At 43.1% G+C, this 19,807-nt stretch overlaps 1 protein-coding gene across 3 annotated transcripts in view; it reads left to right on the top strand.

Moving 5' to 3' along the window:
* Positions 1–19,807, top strand: part of sh3bgrl2 (SH3 domain binding glutamate-rich protein like 2) — a 95,133-nt gene that overhangs the window by 62,054 nt on the left and 13,272 nt on the right. For all 3 annotated transcript variants that reach the window (XR_015079592.1, XM_085997688.1, XM_085997689.1), the window contains one exon: positions 1,583–1,663. Coding sequence is in view for 2 of the 3 variants with exons in the window: in XM_085997688.1 (XP_085853814.1) it covers positions 1,583–1,663 (81 nt within the window). In the remaining variant the exon portion in view is untranslated. The remainder of the gene's footprint in view (positions 1–1,582; positions 1,664–19,807) is intronic.

Raw genomic sequence — 19,807 nt, 5'->3', positions numbered from 1 at the left:
TACCCTGCAGACAGGACAGCCTCCACAATAAAACTGCAGATTAAAGGGGGTACATGTGTGTGCATAATAAGTTCTTATAAATTCACTGTAAATTTTTTAAAATTCATTCATGGGATGTGGGCGTCGCCGGCAAGGCCAGCATTTATTGCCCATCCCTAGCTGCCCTTGAGAAGGTGGTGGTGAGCCGCCTTCTTGAACTGCTGCAGTCCGTGTGGTGAAGGTGCTCCCACAGTGCTGTTAGGGAGGGAGTTCCAGGATTTTGACCCAGCGATGATGAAGGAACGGCGATATACTTCCAAGTCAGGATGGTGTGTGACTTGAAGGGGAACTTTGAGGTGGTGGTGTTTCCATCCGCCTGCTGCACTTGTCCTTCTAGGTGGTAGAGGTCGTGGGTTTGGGAGGTGCTGCCGAAGAAGCCTTGGCGAGTTGCTGCGGTGCATCTTGTAGATGGTACACACTGCAGTCACGGTACGCTGGTGGTGGAGGGAGTGAATGTTTAAGGTGGTGGATGGGGTGCCAATCAAGGGGGCTGCTTTGTCCTGGATGGTGTCGAGCTTCTTGAGTATTATTGGAGCTGCACTCATCCAGGCAAGTGGAGAGTATTCCAGCACACTCTTTACTTGTGCCTTGTAGTCAAATAGTTGGTAAACATCTTTATTTACAAATATTGTTACGTTAAGTTGGGACTTTTTTTAAATGGGGGGGAAATCCATTTTTATGAGAACAATTTTTGTGGTAATTCAGCTTTTAAGTCTGCAAATAATTTTTATTCTAAAAAGGCACTACATTTTAATTCCATAAGTCATTCAATTTGATAAGCAGGATTTAATAATGACTCATCATTCCTAATCATTTCCTTGTAGCGTGTCCTACTTCTTGAGCAAACACACACTGACGTTGCATTAGACAAGCTTGGGCAAGGATCCTGCACAGTGTATCTGTTCACTTTCAGGCTACTGCAGATTCATTTATATGGAACTTTCAGGTCCTGAAATTTATAGGAGCAATCGAGCAGTGACTGGCTGCCTATATTGTCAGTTGCAGCCTGCCATGAGTCTGATGTGCTCTATGTCCTCAACGCAGGCTCAAGGCAGTACCAGGACTCGGTGCTCTGCACACAAACTATGCACAAGGCTCGTTAAAGGCCCAAAAAGTATATTAATGAGGTTGAAGTCCAGTAATGCAACTGCATTGCATGAACAGGGCTACGAAATATAAAACAAATTCCCTGGCTGGCCCAGACTTTGCTCTAGTGTAACCCACCTTAATCAGCTGCATTATGTGAAATCCTTTTAGTAATTCGTTGCATGATTTTAGTTTTTATCAATTCAGATTTATGTCCTCTGTATTTTACCCCAAATCCATATGAGGCACAATTTTTCAATGATTTTTCTTTAATAAAAGCTAATTTGCAAGTACGGTTCCATGAAGACAATGCATCGTCAACAGGCATAGACTTAGTCGGTACAAATTATACCACCTGCCTAGTTCTGCCTTCTTTTCCACCCCTCCCCTCCATATGCTCTAGCCTGTTTAAAAATACCACACTATTGGTACTAATGCCTTTTCCTTTTGGTTCTAGGATTATGATGCTTTCTTTGAATCGAAGGAAAACAATACAGTCTCTATATTTTTTGGTTTGAAACCAAAATCTACATCACGGGTAAATATATTCGCTTTGTTTTCATTCTTATCTTTTGGTGAGGGTTTGGTATTGATAACACGTCCAAGCAATGGATGGATTGGAGCAGAGCTGTGAACATTTGTATATTGCTGTGATAACTTATGAACATATGAAATTGATGGGCAGGAAAAGACCAGCTGGTCCATCAATTCTGCCCCACACACCATGATGGCCAGAGCATCATAACTGAACACTTCTTCCCCCGCCCACCCCCGCAGGCATGTACTCTCCTGGAAGAGGCAAAAAACCCAGGGTCAATAAGGGAAAAATACTGTGGAAAATTCCTCTCCGACCCCCCCCCCCCCCCGTTTAAAAAAGAAAAGGGAGAGGGATAAACCCGGCAACTCCAGGCCAATCAGGCCAATTAGAGATAATACTCCAGGACAAAATTAATTGGAATTTGGAAAAGTATGGGCTAATAAATGAAAGTCAAATAGTGTTTGACTAACTTGATCGAGTTCTTTTGATGAAGTAATGGACAGGGTTGATGTTTTGTATGTGGACTTTCTCAAAAGGAGTTTGACAAAGTACCACATAAGCTTAAATGCAAACTTACCTGAAAGATGTCCCTTTAAGTAGCACTGACAGCATCTCTGTCGGTCTGCTGCACGCTCGCTTTTCAGAGCGAGCTTAGGACCCAGCATTAAAGTCAGCGCAAAGTCCAAGTTTGCAGAGCGTGGTGTCAAATCGGCATTGCATGATGACTGACATCACGCTCTGCTGCTTTGCATTTCTAGGGCCAGCGCAGCCACCGAATCCTGCACCAGAGGCGGGCGGAAGTGAGGTGGTCACCGTTTTTTTCAAGAAACAGGCCTTACTGGAGAGCGGTAAGTACCCGAATTTTTGGGCCATAATGTCTACCGGATTTCCCTCATCCACTACTCTAAGTGACTTCTTCAAAAAAACTCTTATCAAATTTGTTAGGCACGACCTATTTGTTCAGAAGCCATGTTGTGAATTTCTAATGACCCCTTTCCATTACCAGAGATCATAAAGGGCTTCTTTTATGATCCCTTCTAGCATTTTCCCAATAATGGATGTTGGGCTGATAGGTCTGTAGTTCCCTGGTTTGTATGTTCCCTACCTTTTTGAAAATATGATTTATATTAGCTAGCTTCCAGTCTATGGGAACTATCCTTGACTCAATTGAGCTATTGAAGATATGGGCAAGGGGCTCACAGAGCACTTATCCCATCTCTTTAATCACCCTTGGATGGATATTATCCAGACCTGGAGCCCTTTCAAATTTGAGCTCTCCTAATGTATCCAAGATTACATTATTGTCTATATTTAATATTAATAATGCTGTCCAATACAGAGCATCCCTGATTTGTAACCTAAGCATCATCTACAGGAGAATAGACTGGTGCAAAGTAGTCATATAGCAGCTTTGTCATAACCTGAAAATCAGTTTGAATCTACCAGCAGTATCCTTTAGTGGCCCGATAAGGTCCAGAAGGCATTCGATAAAGTCCCACATAAGGGACTGTTAACTAAAGTTGAAGCTCATGGAATTGAAGGCAAATTATTGACCTGGTTAGGAAACTGGCTGAGCGGCAGGAGACCGAAAGTTGGGATAATGGGCAGGTACTCTAATTGGTGTTCCGCAGGGATCTGTGTTGGGGCCTCAACTATTCACTGTATTTATTAACGACTTGGATGATGGGATAGAAAGCCACATAGCCACATTTGCCGATGACCCAAAGATGGGTGGCATTGTAGGCAGTGTAGATGAAAGCATAAAATTACAAAGGATATTAATAGATTAAGTGAATGGACAAAACTGTGGCAAATGGATTTCAATGTAGGCAAATGTGAGGTCATCCACTTTGGACCTAAAAAGGATAGAACAGGGTACTTTCTAAATGGTGAAAAGCTAAAAACAGTGGAGGTCCAAAGAGACTTGGAGGTCCAGGTACATACTTCATTAAAATGTCATGAACAGGCACAGAAAATAATCAAAAAGGCCAATGGAATGCTGGCCTTTATATCTAGAGGACTAGAATACAAGGGGGTAGAAGTTACGCTGCAGGTGTACAAAACCCTGGTTAGACCACACCTGGAGTACTGTGAGCAGTTCTGGGCACCACACTTTAGGAAGGATATATTGGCCTTGGAGGGAGTGCAGTGTAGGTTTACCAGAATGATACCCAGACTCCAGGGGTTAAATTATGAGGAGATTTTACACAAACTAGGGTTGTATTCCCTGGAAATTAGAAGGTTAAAGGGTGATTTGATCAAAGTTTTCAAGATATTAAGGGGAACAGATAGGGTAGATAGAAACTATTTCCGCTGGTTGGGGAGTCTAGGACTAGGGGGCAAAGTCTAAAAATTAGGAGTGAAATTATAAAACACTTCTACACACAAAGGGTGGTAGAAGTTTGGAACTCTCTTCTACAAATAGCAATTGATACTAGATCAATTGTTAATTTTAAATCTGAGATTGATACATTTTTGTTCACCAAAGGTATTAAGGGATATGGGGCAAAGGCAGGTATATGGAGTTAGGACGCAGATCAGCCATGGTCTCATGGAATGGCGGAATAGGCTTGAGGGGCTCAATGGCCTACTCCTGTTCCTATGTTCCTATGTTAATGGTCTTTTGGCTTCTGACATAGCTGATGCAGCTTTTGCTATTACTGCCACCATTAAGCACCATCTTCTTTTCCAGATATCTCCTGGCTACTCTTAAGGCTGTTTTTGTCATCCCTCAATTGCAGATGACACAAAGCTGGGTGGGCGTGTGTGCTGTGAGGAGGATACCGATAAACTTCAGTATGATCTGGACAGGTTGGGTGATTGGGCAGAAGCATGGCAGATGCAATATAACGTGGATAAATGTGAGGTTACCCACTTTGGTGTCAAAAACAAGAAGGCAGATTATTATCTGAATGGGAATAGATTGGGAGAAGGGGAAGTGCAACGAGACCTGTGTGTCCTTGTGTACCAGTCGCTGAAAGTAAGCATGCAGGTGCAGCAGGCGGTTAAGAAGACAAATGGTATGTTGGCCTTTGTAGCGACAGGGTTTGAGTACAGGAACAAGGATGTCTTGCTGCAGTTGTACAGGGCCTTGGTGAGACCACATCTGGAGTATTGTGTGCAGTTTTGGTCACCTTATCTGAGGAAGGATGTTCTTGCCATGGAAGGAGTGCAGCGAAGATTCACCAGGCTGATACCTGGGATGGCAGGAATGACGTATGAGGAGAGATTGGGTCGATTAGGCTTGTACTCGCTGGAGTTTAGAAGAATGAGAGGGGATCTCATCGAAACTTATAAAATTCTAACAGGACTAGACAGACTAGATGCTGGAAGGATGTTGCCGATGGGTGGGGAGTCCAGAACCAGGGGGGTCACAGTCTAAGGATAAAGGGTAAGCCATTTAGGACAGAGATGAGGAGGAATTTCTTCACCCAGAGAGTGGTGAACCTGTGGAATTCTCTGCTACAGAAGGCAGTGGAGGCCAATTCATTAAATATATTCAAGAAGGAGTTAGATATATTTCTTAAGGCTAAAGGGATCAAGGGATATGGAGAGAAGGCAGGAACAGGGTACTGAATTTGGACAATCAGCCATGATCTCATTGAATGGCGGAGCAGGCTCGAGGGGACAAATGGCCTACTACTGCTCCTATCTTCTATGTTTCTATGCGATACTTTTCCTTGTTCTCCTGTGAATTAGAACATAAGAACATAAGAAATAGGAGCAGGAATAGGCTACTTGGCCCCTCGAGCATGCTCCGCCATTCAATAAGATCATGGCTGATCTTGGGTTCAAAGCCACTTCCCTGCCTGCTCCCCGTAACCCTTCACTCCCTTATCTTGCAAAAATCTGTCTATCTCCACCTTAAATCTATTTAATGACCCAGCCTCCACAGCTCTCTGGGGCAGAGAATTCCACAGATTTATGACCCTCTGAGAGAAGAAATTCCTCCTCATCTCAGTTCTAAAAGGGCGACCCTTTATTCTGAAACTATTTTTCCTGCCAAAGTGGATAACCTCGCACTTTCCCACATTATACTCTATCTGCCAAATGTTTGCCCACTCACTTAGCCTCTCTATAACCCTTTGCAGATTCTTTGAGTCCTCTGCACAACTTGCTTTCCCACCCATTTTTGTATCATCCGCAAACTTGGCTACATTACACTCGGTCCCTTCATCCAAGTCATTAATGTAGACTGTAAATAGTTGAGGCCCCAGCACCAATCCCTGTGGCACCCCACTAGTTACCGTTTGCCAACCGGAAAATTACCCATTTATCCCGACTTTCTGCTTTCTGTTAGCCAATTCTCTATCCATGCTAATATATTACCCTCAACTCCATGAGCTCTTACCTTATGCAGTAACCTTTTATGTGGCACCTTATCGAATGCCTTCTGGAAATCCAAATACACCACATCCACTGGCTCACCCTTATCCACCCTGCCCGTTGCATCCTCAAAGAACTCCAGCAAATTTGTTAAACATGATTTCCCTTTCAAAAAACCATGCTGAATCTGCTTGACTGCATTATGATTTTCCAAATGCCCTGCTACTGCTTCCTTAATGAAGTACTCCAGCATTTTCCCAACGTCAGAAGTTAGGCTAACTGGTCTATCGTTTCCTGCTTTCTGTCTCCCTCCTTTCTTAAAAAAAGATGTTACATTTGCGGTTTTCCAATCCGCTGGGACCTCTCCAGAGTCAATGGAATTTGGTTTATTGCAACCAATGCATCTACTATCTCTGTAGCCACTTCTTTTAAGACCCTGGGATGCAGGCCATCTGATCCAGGGGACTTGTCGTCTTTTAGTCCCATTATTTTACCAAGTACTTTTTCCTTAGTGACAGTGATTGTCTTTAGTTCCCCCCTCCCTGTGGCTCCTTGATTATCCATTATTGGGATGTTGTTAATGTCTTCTACCGTGAAGACAGATACAAAATACTTGCTCACAGTCTTTGCCATTTCCCCGTTCCCCATTATTAATTCCCCATTCTCATCCTCTAAGGGACCAATGTTTACTTTAGCTACTCTCTTCCTTTTTATATACATGTAGAAGCTCTTACTTTCTGTTTTAATCTTTCTTACCAGTTTACTCTCATCATTCATCTTCTCTCTTATTTTTTTAGTCATCCTTTGCTGGTTTTTAAAAGTTTCCCAATCCCCTGGCCTTCCACCAATCTTGGCAACATTGTATGCCTTCGTTTTCAATTTGATACCATCCTTTACTTCCTTAGTTAGCCACGGATAGTACTCCCTTCTCTTAAAATCTTTCTTTCTTACTGGAATATATTTTTGTTGAGAGTTATGAAATGTCTGCCACTGCATTTCAACTGTCTTACCTTTTAATTTATTTTTCCAGTCCACTTTAGCCAGTTCTGCCCTCATGCCATTGTAATTGCCTTTGTTTAAGATCAGGACACTGGTTTGAGATACAACTTTCTCACCCTCCAAATGAATTTGAAATTCAACCATGTTATGATCACTCTTTCCTAGAGGATCCTTTACTATGAGATCATTTATTAATTCTGTCTCATTACACAGTACCAGATCCAAGATGTCTTAAATATGTAGAACTTCAGACAGTGTTACTAATATGAGGAAAAACAGCAGGGAACATGATGGTCTCAAGTGTTAAGAGGCAGGGCCAGTGGTATAGCATCATCCACTTGATTTTTCCCACGGCTTCCACTTTCTGAGCACTAAGTGACCTGACGCAATCAAAATACTGGCGTCCAAGTCAAAATACTGGCGTCCGAGCACAAAGGGTCCACAAGGCTGCCAGGCCTGGATCTTAGCATGGTGCCACATTTCTGCCCCCTTGCTAGCAGGCACCCAGAAGTTGTGGGCACCTCTACCATAATTATTTAAATTTGGAGACTTCCCCCCCCCCCCCCCCCCCCGCCGCCTCACCCCCCACCCGACCTTGGATACTCTGGTGGTGTCAGGAGGGCAGGTTACTGGCGGATTGCATTCCCTGCACCACCACAATTACAGCGGTGGAGCAAAATTGGGAATTTTTGAGCCCACTATCTTTGTGTGATATTTGTGATTTTAAAGGGCATGTTTTCAAATTCTGCTGTGCTAGATAAACTAAAAGTCCAACTGTCAGAATTTTCCTGGTTACGAGGCAGAAATGCCAGGCATATTTAAAATGATGCGCCTGTTTGCATCGGATGTATTGGAACTAATTATTTTAATAGAACATTTTCAGCTGTTAAAAGCCATCATTTTCCAGTCCACATGTATAATTATGAAGCATAAGCCTGGAAATTGCTGTCAGCATAAATCTTACACGTGGCAATTGTTTCTGGCGTTTGTGCAATAAAAACAGAAATCAGCAGGTCACGCAGCCTCTGTGGAGGGAGGAAGGTAAGGCTAATGTTTCAGGTGGACAACCTTTTGTCAGAACTGGCAATTGTGCAACAGTACCCAGCAATGTTGAGAATGTAGTATGTCCCTGTCTTCCATTCCCCAACACCAATAGAATAGCCGAATGGAGAATTTGAAGTGTGAGCACTAATGCACTGAGTGGGTGGAATTTTGGCTTCATTGGAAATAAAGATCGGGAGAGATGTATAACAGATGGCTGATTCGCTATCAGCTGTTTTACATTATTGCCCAAAGTCAAAATTACCCCCCTTTTATGTGTGTTAGGGCAATTGAGTTAGCAGATTGGGCACTCGAGGGATTGCAATAGCAACACATTGTTGATGCAATATGTTCATGTCACTGGAGAGGCTGCAGTGAGAAAGTTGGGACTTCATTTAAAGGTGAGTTAGTTCAAATTTTCTTTCTGCATTCTAGTTTTTTTGTTGAACTGACTGAACTTCATTCAGTGCTCGACGAGCTCTAGACTTTGCAAAGGAGGACCAGCAAGAGCAGGAAAAGGCTACCCATTATGTTAACTCGCATTGGCCCAGAAATTAGGTTCGGGGGCTTGCCGCGCGTGCAAGCCCCCGATGTGCACTCACCCGGCGCGCCGACATCTGAAGCCTGGGCCTGCTTGGAATTCCTGTCGCTGGCCCGGTTCAGATATCGGCGCGCTGTGCTTACCTGATCCAGCGGCGTAGTTAGTTCGATGTGCCGGCTGGGATCAGGTGAGCACTGTGCATCCAATCAGGGGAGGGGAAACTTCATTCATGAGTTTGATAATAAGAACTGTCAAACTCATGAAAAGTACGGGCGCCCAAAAGACTAGTTTAACTTTAAATAAAGTTTTAAAAAACATCCCAATAATTAAATAAACTATAAATAACTTTAAAAAACTATTTTAAACAATTAATCAAATTTTTGAAAAAAATAATTTTTTTTAAAATCAGGTCTAAAACTACACTTACCTTACTGTAAAGTCCTTAAAAACAATAAAGCTGTGGAAAAAATGTTATAATTTTAAGTAATAGACCACTTACCTTAAAGAATGAAGTCCTTACGTCTCCTTTTTACATTCGTAAAAAGGAGAGGCCCTTACACACGCGCAAACCTGTGGAAAAAAAGGAATTTCAGCACGCATGCGCAGACTCCTGCGCGCACGCGTTCGTCCTCTGAACCCCTTGGTTCAGAGGACAGGAAATGCCGGTTTTCCGCGCATGCGCTGTGCATGCTGAAAACCGGCACTTCCATCGGGCCCACGCGTGAGTACCCCGTCCGTACTCACGTGTTGGGACCGGAATTACTGGCCTAATATGTGTATACTGTCAAGTGCTACCTTCTGCTATTCTGGCAATGACAGTAGAGATGTGCATAAAGAGCCTGAGGTTTAACATTGGAAGACCTTCATACAACATGTAACATCCGTATAACATTACCAGTGGCCATCAAAGTCAGCATGGTAGCAAAATACTGCAGATGTTGGAAATCCGAAATAACAACAGAAAATGCTGGAAAAACTCAGCAGGTCAGGCAACATCCGTGGAGAGAAATTTGAGTTGACGTTTCGGGTCGAACCCTTCTTCAAAACTGGAAAGAAAATAATATAGATCGAAGGCAGGGCTGCGATCGGACAAAAGAAGTGAAAGAGACAAAAGAAGTAGAAGAGACAATAAAAGGTATTCGAAGCCAGACGAGATGGTAATAGGCTGAGATTAGGTGTGAAGTGTACTGGCAGGGCAAGAGATAGCTGCCAGGTGGGAGAGTGAAACAAAAGGAAAGGGGGGGGGGGGGGTGGGGGGGGAAAGGAGTGGAAAAATTACAAGTAAAAAGTAATAGGGGCCGAGGTTATGATATGAAATTGTTGAACTCGATATTGAGTCCGGAAGGCTGCAAAGTGCCTAATCGGAAGATGAGGTGCTGTTCCTCGAGTTCCTTCCGGATTAGCATGGGGCACAGTTGTAGTGTTGGCCAGTTTCCTGTCCACAGATGCATCAAGGAGGTCACAGATGTAATATTCAGCAGGGCCAATGACTGTCACTTTCACTACTGACCAACAACAGTTGCACGATAGGACCACACAATTCTGCAGAACTGCTAGCTTTCCCAGAATCCAGAAAGTAATTTATTGCACCCATGCTGCCATTTGGGCCCCTGGGCACAATGCTATATTACCCGAGAGGATCCTTTTTATCTCAGTGTGGATATAGTGGCCCAGTAATTCCGGTCCCAACGCATGAGTACGGACGGGGTACTCAAGCGTGGGCCCGTTGGAAGTGCCGGATTTCAGCATGCGCAGCGCATGCGCGGGAAACCGACATTTCCTCCAAGGGGTTCAGAGGTCCAACGCATGCGCGCAGGACTCTGTGCGCACGCGTTGAACTTCCTTCTTTTTGACAGGTTTGCCCGTGTGTAAGGGCCTCAACTTTTTAGAAATGTAAAAAGGAGATGCAAGGACTTGATTCTTTAAGGTAAGTGGTCTATTATTTAAAATTATAACATTTTTTCCACAGCTTTATTGTTTTTAAGGACTTTACAGTAAGGTAAGTGTATTTTTAGACCCGATTCCTTAAAAAATTATTTTTTTCAAAAATTTGATTAATTGTTTAAAATAGTTTTTTAAAGTTATTTATAGTTAATTTAATTAGTGAGATGTTTTTAAAAATTTTATTTAAAGTTTAAGTAGTGTTTTGGGCGCCCGTAGTTTTCATGAGTTTGACAGTTCTTACTATCAAACTCATGAATGAAGTTTTCCCTCCCCTGATTGGCTGCCCAGTGCTCACCTGATCCCAGCCGGCACATCGAACTAACTACGCCGCTGGATCAGGCAAGCACAGCGTGCCAACAGCTGAACCGGGCCAGTGACAGGAATTCCAAGCAGGCCCAGGCTTCAGCTGTCGGCACGCCAGGTAAGTGCACATCGGGGGCTTGCACGCGCGGCAAGCCCCCGAACCTAATTTCTGGGCCATTATGTGACCAACAGCACGGAATCATGCAGGTCAGTGATCCCCGGGAGGTTCTCGTATAAAGCCTTCATTTTAGCACAGTCACCCTTATTTGAAGCGTAATGAAGAGTGGAAGCATGACTTGCAGAGATATCAAAGCTAACCTGTACAACCATGGTTCATGATGCTCATGTGCCAATAATGGACAGAAGCATAGCACTTGCGCTACAATCAGAATGATCAGAATTAGACCGTACCATTGGTATCTTGAGGCAGCATTTCATATGTCTGAACAGATTGGGGCAGCCTTCCATTACAGCCATCATTGTTTTCAGAATAATTGTTGTCTACTGTATGCTCCATAACTCTGATGATCAGAATGGCAAAGGCATGGCAAAGTAAGAAGATGAAAGTGCTAATAAGGAATTAGTAGCAGTATCGGCTAACAATGAAAAAGACTGATGTGCCAGGCATTCATTCCAAAAGTCTTTCAAGGAGTGTGACAGCGACCCCATTTGTTAAAGAGGCAAACTGCATCTGCAGTGACCATGGCCAAACCGTCCTCTTCCACACTTTCCAACTCAAATACCATCTGTTGCCATCTTGTACCAAACTCCTGCTTATTTGTAACCAGTGGCAAAATAAATACGCAGCACAATAGCAAAACCAAGATAAACATTTATGTCATTTTTTAATCACCAAAAAAAATTAAATACAAATAACAAAAGAAACGTGTAGTTTCACTTAACATGCAAGGCTTTGTCATAAAAAAGATAATAGGGAAGGTGGATCATTGCGATTTCACTGTGTATATACATATACATAGAAGATAGGAGCAGGAGTAGGCCATTCGGCCCTTCGTGCCTGCTCCGCCATTTAATGAGATCATGGCTGATCCTTTAATTCAGTATCCCGTCCCCGCCTTCTCTCCGTAACCCTTAACCCCTTTTGCCCGTAGAAATATATCTAATTCCCTCTTAAATATATTTAATGAGCTGGCATACACTGCCCTCTGTGGCAATGAGTTCCACAGGTTCACCACTCTCTGAGTGAAGAAATTCCCCCTCATCTCTGTCCTAAATGGTTTAGCCCTTATCCTTAAATTATGTCCTCTAGTTCTGTTCTCACCCGCCAAGGGAAACATTCCTTCTGCATCCAGTCTGTCTAGACCTGTCAGAATTTTATACACTTCTATGAGGTCCCCTCTCAATCTTCTAAACTCCAGTGTGTACATCCCTAAACTACATAGTCTCTCCTCATAGGTCATTCCCGCCATTCCTGGTATCAGCCTGGTGAATCGCCGCTGCACCCCCTCCATGGCAAGAACATCCTTCCTCAGATGAGGCGACCAAAACTGTACACAGTACTCGAGGTGTGGTCTCACCAGTGCCCTGTACAGCTGCAGCAAGGTATCCCTGTTCCTGTATTCTAACCCTTTTGCTATGAAGGCCAGCATACCGTTTGCCTTCTTGACCGCCTGTTGCACCTGCATGCTCGCCTTCAGTGACTGGTGTACAAGAACACCCAGGTCTCTCTGTACTTCCCCCTCTCCCAATCTATTGCCATTTAAATAATAATTTGCCCTCCCGTTCCTGCACCCAAGGTGGATAACTTCGCACTTGTCCACATTATAGTGCATCTGCCATTTATCCGCCCAATCGCCCAGTCTGTCCAAATCGCTCTGGAGCTTCCTGGTCTCTTCCTCTGAGCCCACCCCCCCTCCTAGTTTAGTGTCGTCTGCAAATTTGGAAATGCTGCATCCGACTCCCTGATCCAGGTCATTAATGTAAATTGTGAACAGCTGGGGGCCCAGGACAGATCCCTGTGGTACCCCACTTGTTACTGCCTGCCATTCAGAAAATGAGCCGTTTATTCCAACTCTCTGTTTTCTATCTGACAGCCAGTTCCCTATCCACGCCAAAACTTTCCCCTTTATCCCATGAGCCTCAATTTTCCATGCTAATCTTTTATGTGGGACCTTATCGAAGGCCTTTTGGAAGTCCAGGTACACCACATCTACTGGCTCTCCCCCATCTATTCTACCAGTTACTCCCTCAAAAAATTCCAATAGATTAGTCAAGCACGATTTACCCTTTGTAAATCCATGTTGACTCTGTCCTATCCTGTCCCCATTTGCTAAGTGCTCCGCTATTTCATCCTTAATGATGGACTCCAGCATTTTGCCCACAACTGATGTAAGGCTTACAGGTCTGTAATTACCTGCTTTTTCCCTACCCCCCTTTTTGAATAGTGGGGTAACGTTAGCTACCCTCCAATCCATCGGCACTGTTCCCGAGTCTAATGAATTCTGAAAAATCATCCTTAGTGCATCCGCTATCTCTAGGGCCACCTCCTTCAGTACCCTAGGATGCATGTTATCAGGCCCTGGGGATTTGTCCACCTTCAATCCCTTTAGCTTCCTTAACACCATATCCTTAGAGATATTGATTTGCGTCAGTTCCTCCTTTGCCAATGTCCCTATTTTTCCCGATATCCCAGGGAGGTTTTTTGTGTCTTCCTTCGTAAAGACTGACCCAAAGTATGCATTTAGTTGATCTGCCATTTCCTTATTTCCCATTATATATTCCCCCGTATCTGACTGCAATGGACCAACTTTGGTTTTCACCAGTCTTTTCCTTTTGATATACTTATAAAAGCTTTTGGAGTTAGTTTTTATATTTTCCGCCAGCTTGTTTTCGTAAGCTATTTTGCCCCTCTTGATTATGCCCTTTGCCCTCCTTTGCTCTATCTTAAACTGTTCCCAATCTTCCGCTCTGGCGCTTTTTTTGGCTATTTTATACGCCCTATCTTTGGATTTTATGCTGTCTCTAATTTCCCCTGTTATCCACGGTTGAGTCACCTTTTTAGATTTCCTTTTATGCCAGATTGGTATAAACAATTTTTGCAATTTTGTCATTCTATCTTTAAATGTTTGCCATTGTTTATCTACCTCCAGTCCTCCCAGGAACGTTGTCCAATCAGACCTACTCAGTTCCCGTCTCATGGCATCATAATTCCCCTTGTTTAAATTCAGGACCTTAGTCTCTGAGTCAATTTCTTCGCTCTCCATTTCGAGTGAGAAATCGATCATGTTATGATCGCTCTGACCCAAGGGTCCCCGTACAACAAGATTACTGATTAGTCCCTTCTCATTGCACAGTACCCAGTCCAATATAGCCTGTTCCCGAGTTGGTTCCTCGACATATTGATCCAGATAACCATCCCTCAAACACTCAAGGAATTCCTCCTCCTCATTATTTTTACTGATTAGGCTAGCAGAGGGGTATTGTGGGAGGGGGTTGGTCTCTGGCTCTGCAGCTTGTATTTTATTTTTAAAAATCAAAATATAAATCTTTAAATTAATCCAGCCAAATAATAAAATCTATAGCGTTCATAGCTGAGAAATTGAATTTTGCAGCTTTTATTGTTTCTTCCATTAAATGGGCATTAACTATGCAAGGCGATTGATTAAAAGTGTACCAGATCGGGAGAAGCCAGTGTCTAACTTAATGATCCAATGACGGAGAGGAGAGTAGGACTCCACAACACACATACATTAGGCAATCACGTATTTGCAATACTCTCCCTTCCAATGGATATCAACAAAAACAAATAATGTTAGCAATCTTTGTCCTTAAGCTTTCATTTATGCAGTGATAGATTCAAGTACCAAATTAAGTCGCTACTTTCTTTTTTTATTGTTTCTGTCTGTTTGCGTTTTGTTTCTCTGGAAACAATGTTATGCTTCTTGTGAGCTGTGCTTTTGTGGAATATGCAGAATTTACTAGACTTTAAGTAATGTGTACATGATCAGAACAAGCCCACAGACACTTTCAGATTCAGGGTCTCTGTAGTTCAGGCCAGTGCATGAATGAGGTGTTCCTGCAGTCAGGATCACCCATTTCCCCCAGAACTCCCATTTTCTCATGCTAGACTCGCATTAGTGGTAATTAGACCATTGTGAGATTGCCGGACAATTGGATACCAAATGACTGTAAAAAGAACACCCACCCCATCTATATACCAATATATACATGAACAAAATAACATTTTTGAAAAAGAGAACAGACATTTCTCCAAAGTGATGCAGATTGTAGCAGCTGCATTTTTGTAAAAGAAAATGCAATTCTAAATCCAGCAAATCAGAAGTAACCAATGTGAGATTTTTTTTCAAAACAAATTCAGACTGGTGCAATTCTGGCTCTAAAGCTTGGTGCCCATTTCTAGTGTCCATTCTAAAAACTAGCAACCCGATGTGGTGAAATTATTAGAGCTAATACAGGTGCCAAGCTTGAGCTTAATGTGTAATTATTTTGTGTATTTGCAGTAATGGATAATTCGGGAACATAGGGTCTAATGAGAGGGAGGAATTGAATGAAACCAGTATTTGTAGGGAAATGGTGTTAGGGAAATTGACTGGATTGAAGGCCGATAAATCCCCAGGGCCTGATAATCTACATCCTAGGTTACTTAAGGAAGTGGCCCTAGAAATAGTAGATACATTGCTGGTCATCTTCCAAAATTCTATAGACTCGGGAACAGTTCCCATGGATTGGAGGATAGCTAATGTAACCCCACTATTTAAAAAAGGTGGTAGAGAGAAAACGGGGAATTATAGACCGGTAAGTCTGACATCGGTAGTGGGGAAAATGCTAGAATCCATTATAAAAGATGTACTAGCAGAGCACTTGGAAAACAGTGACAAGATCGGACAAAGTGAACATGGATTTACAGAAGGTAAATCATGCTTGACTAATCTACTGGAATTTTTTGAGGATGTAACTGGTAGAATAGATAAGGGAGAACCAGTGGATGTGGTGTATTTGGACTTTCAGAAGGCTTTCGATAAGGTCCCGCATAAGAGATTAGCGTGCAAAGTTAAAGCACATGGGATTGGGGGTAAGGTACTGTCTTGGATAGAGAACTGGTTGGCAGACAGGAAGCAAAGAGTTGGAATAAATGGGTCCTTTTCCGAGTGGCAGGCAGTGACTAGTGGGGTACCGCAGGGATCGGTGCTAGGACCCCAGCTATTCACAATATATATAAATATATCTAGACGACAGAACTAGATGTAATATCTCCAAGTTTACAGACGACACAAAGCTGGGTGGGCGTGTGTGCTGTGAGGAGGATGCCGAGAAACTCCAGTATGATTTGGACAGGTTGGGTGATTGGGCAGATGCATGGCAGGTGCAGCAGGCGGTTAAGGCGGCAAATGGTATGTTGGCCTTCATAGCGAGAGGATTCGAGTACAGGAGCAAGGATGTCTTGCTGCAGTTGTACAGGGCCTTGGTGAGACCACACCTTGAGTATCGTGTGCAGTTTTAGTCACCTTATCTGAGGAAGGATGTTCTTGCCATGGAGAGAGTGCAGCGAAGATTCACCAGACTGATACCTGGGATGGCAGGAATGATGTATGAGGAGAGATTGGGTCGATTAGGCTTATACTCGCTGGAGTTTAGAAGAATGAGAGGGGATCTCATTGAAACTTATAAAATTCTAACAGGACTAGACAGACTAGATGCAGGAAGGATGTTCCCGATGGCGGGGGAGTCCAGAACCAGGGGTCACAGGATGCAGGAAGGATGTTCCCGATGGCGGGGGAGTCCAGAACCAGGGGTCACAGTCTAAGGATAAGTGGTAAGCCATTTAGGACTGAGATGAGGAGGAATTTCTTCACCCAGAGAGTGGTGAACCTGTGGAATTCTCTACCACAGAAGGCAGTTGAGGCCAATTCATTAAATATATTCAAGAAGGAGTTAGATATATTTCTTAAGGCTAAAGGGATCAAGGGATATGGGGAGAAAGCAGGGACAGGGTACTGAATTTGGATGATCAACCATGATCTCATTAAATGGCAGAGCAGGCTCGAGGGGCCGAATGGCCTACTCCTGCTCTGATCTTCTATTCACTAATTTTTATCCATGTTCCTAAAAATTCATTAAAATTGTAGTTTAATACTTGCTAAGTGACGAGGCAGTAATAGTATTCTGGCTTGTTAAGCACTAGTTAATGGTGAACATGCAAAATTTCTCATGCTTGCCTTCCGAGCCCCAGTTCCTGGAGTCTACCCTGAGAGCTATATTCTTGTCGCCCTCCTCTGGACCTTCTCCAAGGCCTTGATATTTCACACCATGTGAAGGGACCAAAACTGAACACAGTATTCTAGATGTGGCTGTACTAAGGTATAGACAAAGTATTGTATTTCTACTTCTTCACCCAAAGGGTGAAGGAAGTCTGGAACTCTCCCCAAAAAGCTGTTGAGGTTAGATCAATTGAAAATTTCAAAACTGAGATTGTTAGATTTTAGTTGGGCAAGGGTATTCAAGGTTAAGGTACTAAGGCAGGTAAATGGAGTTAAGATGGAGATCAGCCATGATTTAATTGAATGGCAGGATGGTCTATTCCTGTTCCTATGTTCCTAGTTTATATTGAACTGTACTAGCTATAAACCCTAATACCCTATTCACTTCCCCTATGGCTTCATGACACTGGTTATGGACTGGTAATTTTTGTTTTATTCTATTGCATTTCATGAAGCATTCCTTTTAAGTATTTATCTGGAAAACATTAATTTTGAAAGAAAACAATGACTATAAAATTATGGAGGCATGCTGTGTTTTTATTTTAATAATAGTGAATATGTAGCATGTGCTTAATGTGCTGTGCTGCAGTCTGTTCCTCTTGTACTATATGTAGTGATGGGCCACTTTTCTAGTGCACTTGTAAATGATGCACTACTGATCGGAATAGAGGGTTGCTGAAGATCTGCTTATAATTACTGTATAGCTTACCTTGTCTTGTTGGCGACTAAGACGCTCCTTCTGTGTGCCAGGAATAGCCTGCGGGGGCCTGCTGACTTTGCAGGGGTTCTCCTGTCACTTGTGCAGAGACAGATGCCAGCACTTGATGGCAGCAAACTGCCTTTTCCTGTGCCACTGTTGAAGCTGAATCCTTGCACGGGCCACTGATCTGCTCAAACACATTCGCCACAATGAGGTCTCCGAATCTTTCACGTGTCGTTTCTCCCAGAATGTTGAAGCAAACCATTGATGTGTTAAAGTGTGGACTAGAATAACTCCGCTGTCTTCAGTGAACATTCCTGAGAGATGTGGCAACTGTGCCCACTGCCTACTGATGCCACTCCTGCTAATGCTATTTTGTTGCACTCTATACAGAGCTTCATAACCGTGCACAGCTGTTTAGTATAATCAAGAACAACAACAACTTGTATCTCCCAACTCATAGGAGTTTTGTAAGAGACAAAATAAGAACATAAGAAATAGGAGCAGGAATAGGCCACTTGGCCCCTTGAGCCTGCTCCGCCATTCAATAAGATCATGGCTGATCTTGGGCTCAAAGCCACTTCCCTGCCCGCTCCCCATAACGCTTCACTCCCTTATCTTGCAAAAATCTGTCTATCCCCACCTTAAATGTATTTAATTACGCAGCCTCCACGGCTCTCTGGGGCAGAGAATTCCACAGATTTACGACCCTCAGAAGAAATTCCTCCTCATCTGTTCTAAAAGGGCGAGCCTTTATTCTGAAACTATGCCCCAGCGTTCTAGATTTTCCCACGAGGGGAAATATCCTCCCTGCATCTAGCTTGTCAAGCCCCCTCAGTATCTTATGTTTCAATAAGATCACCTCTCATTCTTCTAAATTCCAATAAGTATAGGCCCAACCTGCTCAACCTTTCTTCATAAGTCAACCCCCTCATCTCTGGAATTAACCTAGTGAATCGTCTCTGAACTGCCTCCAATGCAAGTATATCCTTCCTTAAATAAGGAGACTCAAACTGTACGCAGTACTCAAGGTGTGGTCTCACCAATACCCTGTACAATTGTAGCAGGACTTCCCTGCTTTTATACTCCAACCCATTTGCAATAAAGGCCAGCATTCCATTTGCCTTTTTGATTACTTGCTGTACCTGCATGCTAACTTTTTGTGTTTCATGCACAAGGACCCCCAGGTCCCTCTGAACTGTAGCATTTTGTAATCTCTCTCCATTTAAATAATAATTTGCTTTTTTATTTTTCCTGCCGAAGTGGATAACCTTGCACTTTCCCACATTATATTCCATCTGCCAAATGTTTGCCCACTCACTTAGCCTGTCTATATCCCTTTGCAGATTCTTTGAGTCTTCTGCACAACTTGCTTTCCCACCCATCTTTGTATCATCTGCAAACTTGGCTACATTACACTCGGTCCCTTCATCAAAGTCATTAATGTAGATTGTAAATAGCTGAGGCCCCAGCACCGATCCCTGTGGCACCCCACTAGTTACCGTTTGCCAACCGGAAAATGAAAATGTTAGTGCCTGGATTAAAGGCCAGTGTAATTTTGCACAGAAGGAAATGGTCTGAAGAGTTCATCAGTTCTTGGCTCACTTAGGCAATACTTAAAAACCAGTTGCTGGCTTTAAGTCCGCATTCAGTTCAGTCCTGTCCTGCTGGACAGACACACCACCTGTTGGCTGATTCATGAAATTGCATAAGAAGTGAGTATTTTGTGTCTTGTTGTTTTGAACTATAAGAATTATTTGTGGTTGTTAATTAATTGTGAATCATTGGGGTGTGGGGATTGAGTCAATTTTCCCTGGTGATTTCAGAGTTTGGTTTGTCTAAAGAATGAGGAATATGATCGGCTTCTGTTGTAAACCAATGTATTCTTTCTTCCAGTTGTGAGTTGTAGCTCTCCCCCATTAACCAACCATTCAAGAGCTGAAAGAATGCCGTGCATACAATTATGAAATGGACCTGTTTTTTAATGATGTAGTAAATATTATAGCAGGGGATGTTTTTTAAGTGGTTATATTTAGCAGCATAATTTCTTC

This window comes from Somniosus microcephalus, chromosome 9 (assembly GCF_052327205.1).
Source record: "Somniosus microcephalus isolate GS21.2 chromosome 9, FLI_Smic_1.0, whole genome shotgun sequence".
NCBI classification, from domain to species: Eukaryota; Metazoa; Chordata; class Chondrichthyes; order Squaliformes; family Somniosidae; genus Somniosus; species Somniosus microcephalus.
The sequence above is the reverse complement of the archived record's forward strand: the minus strand, read 5'-3'. Positions and strand labels throughout refer to the sequence as shown.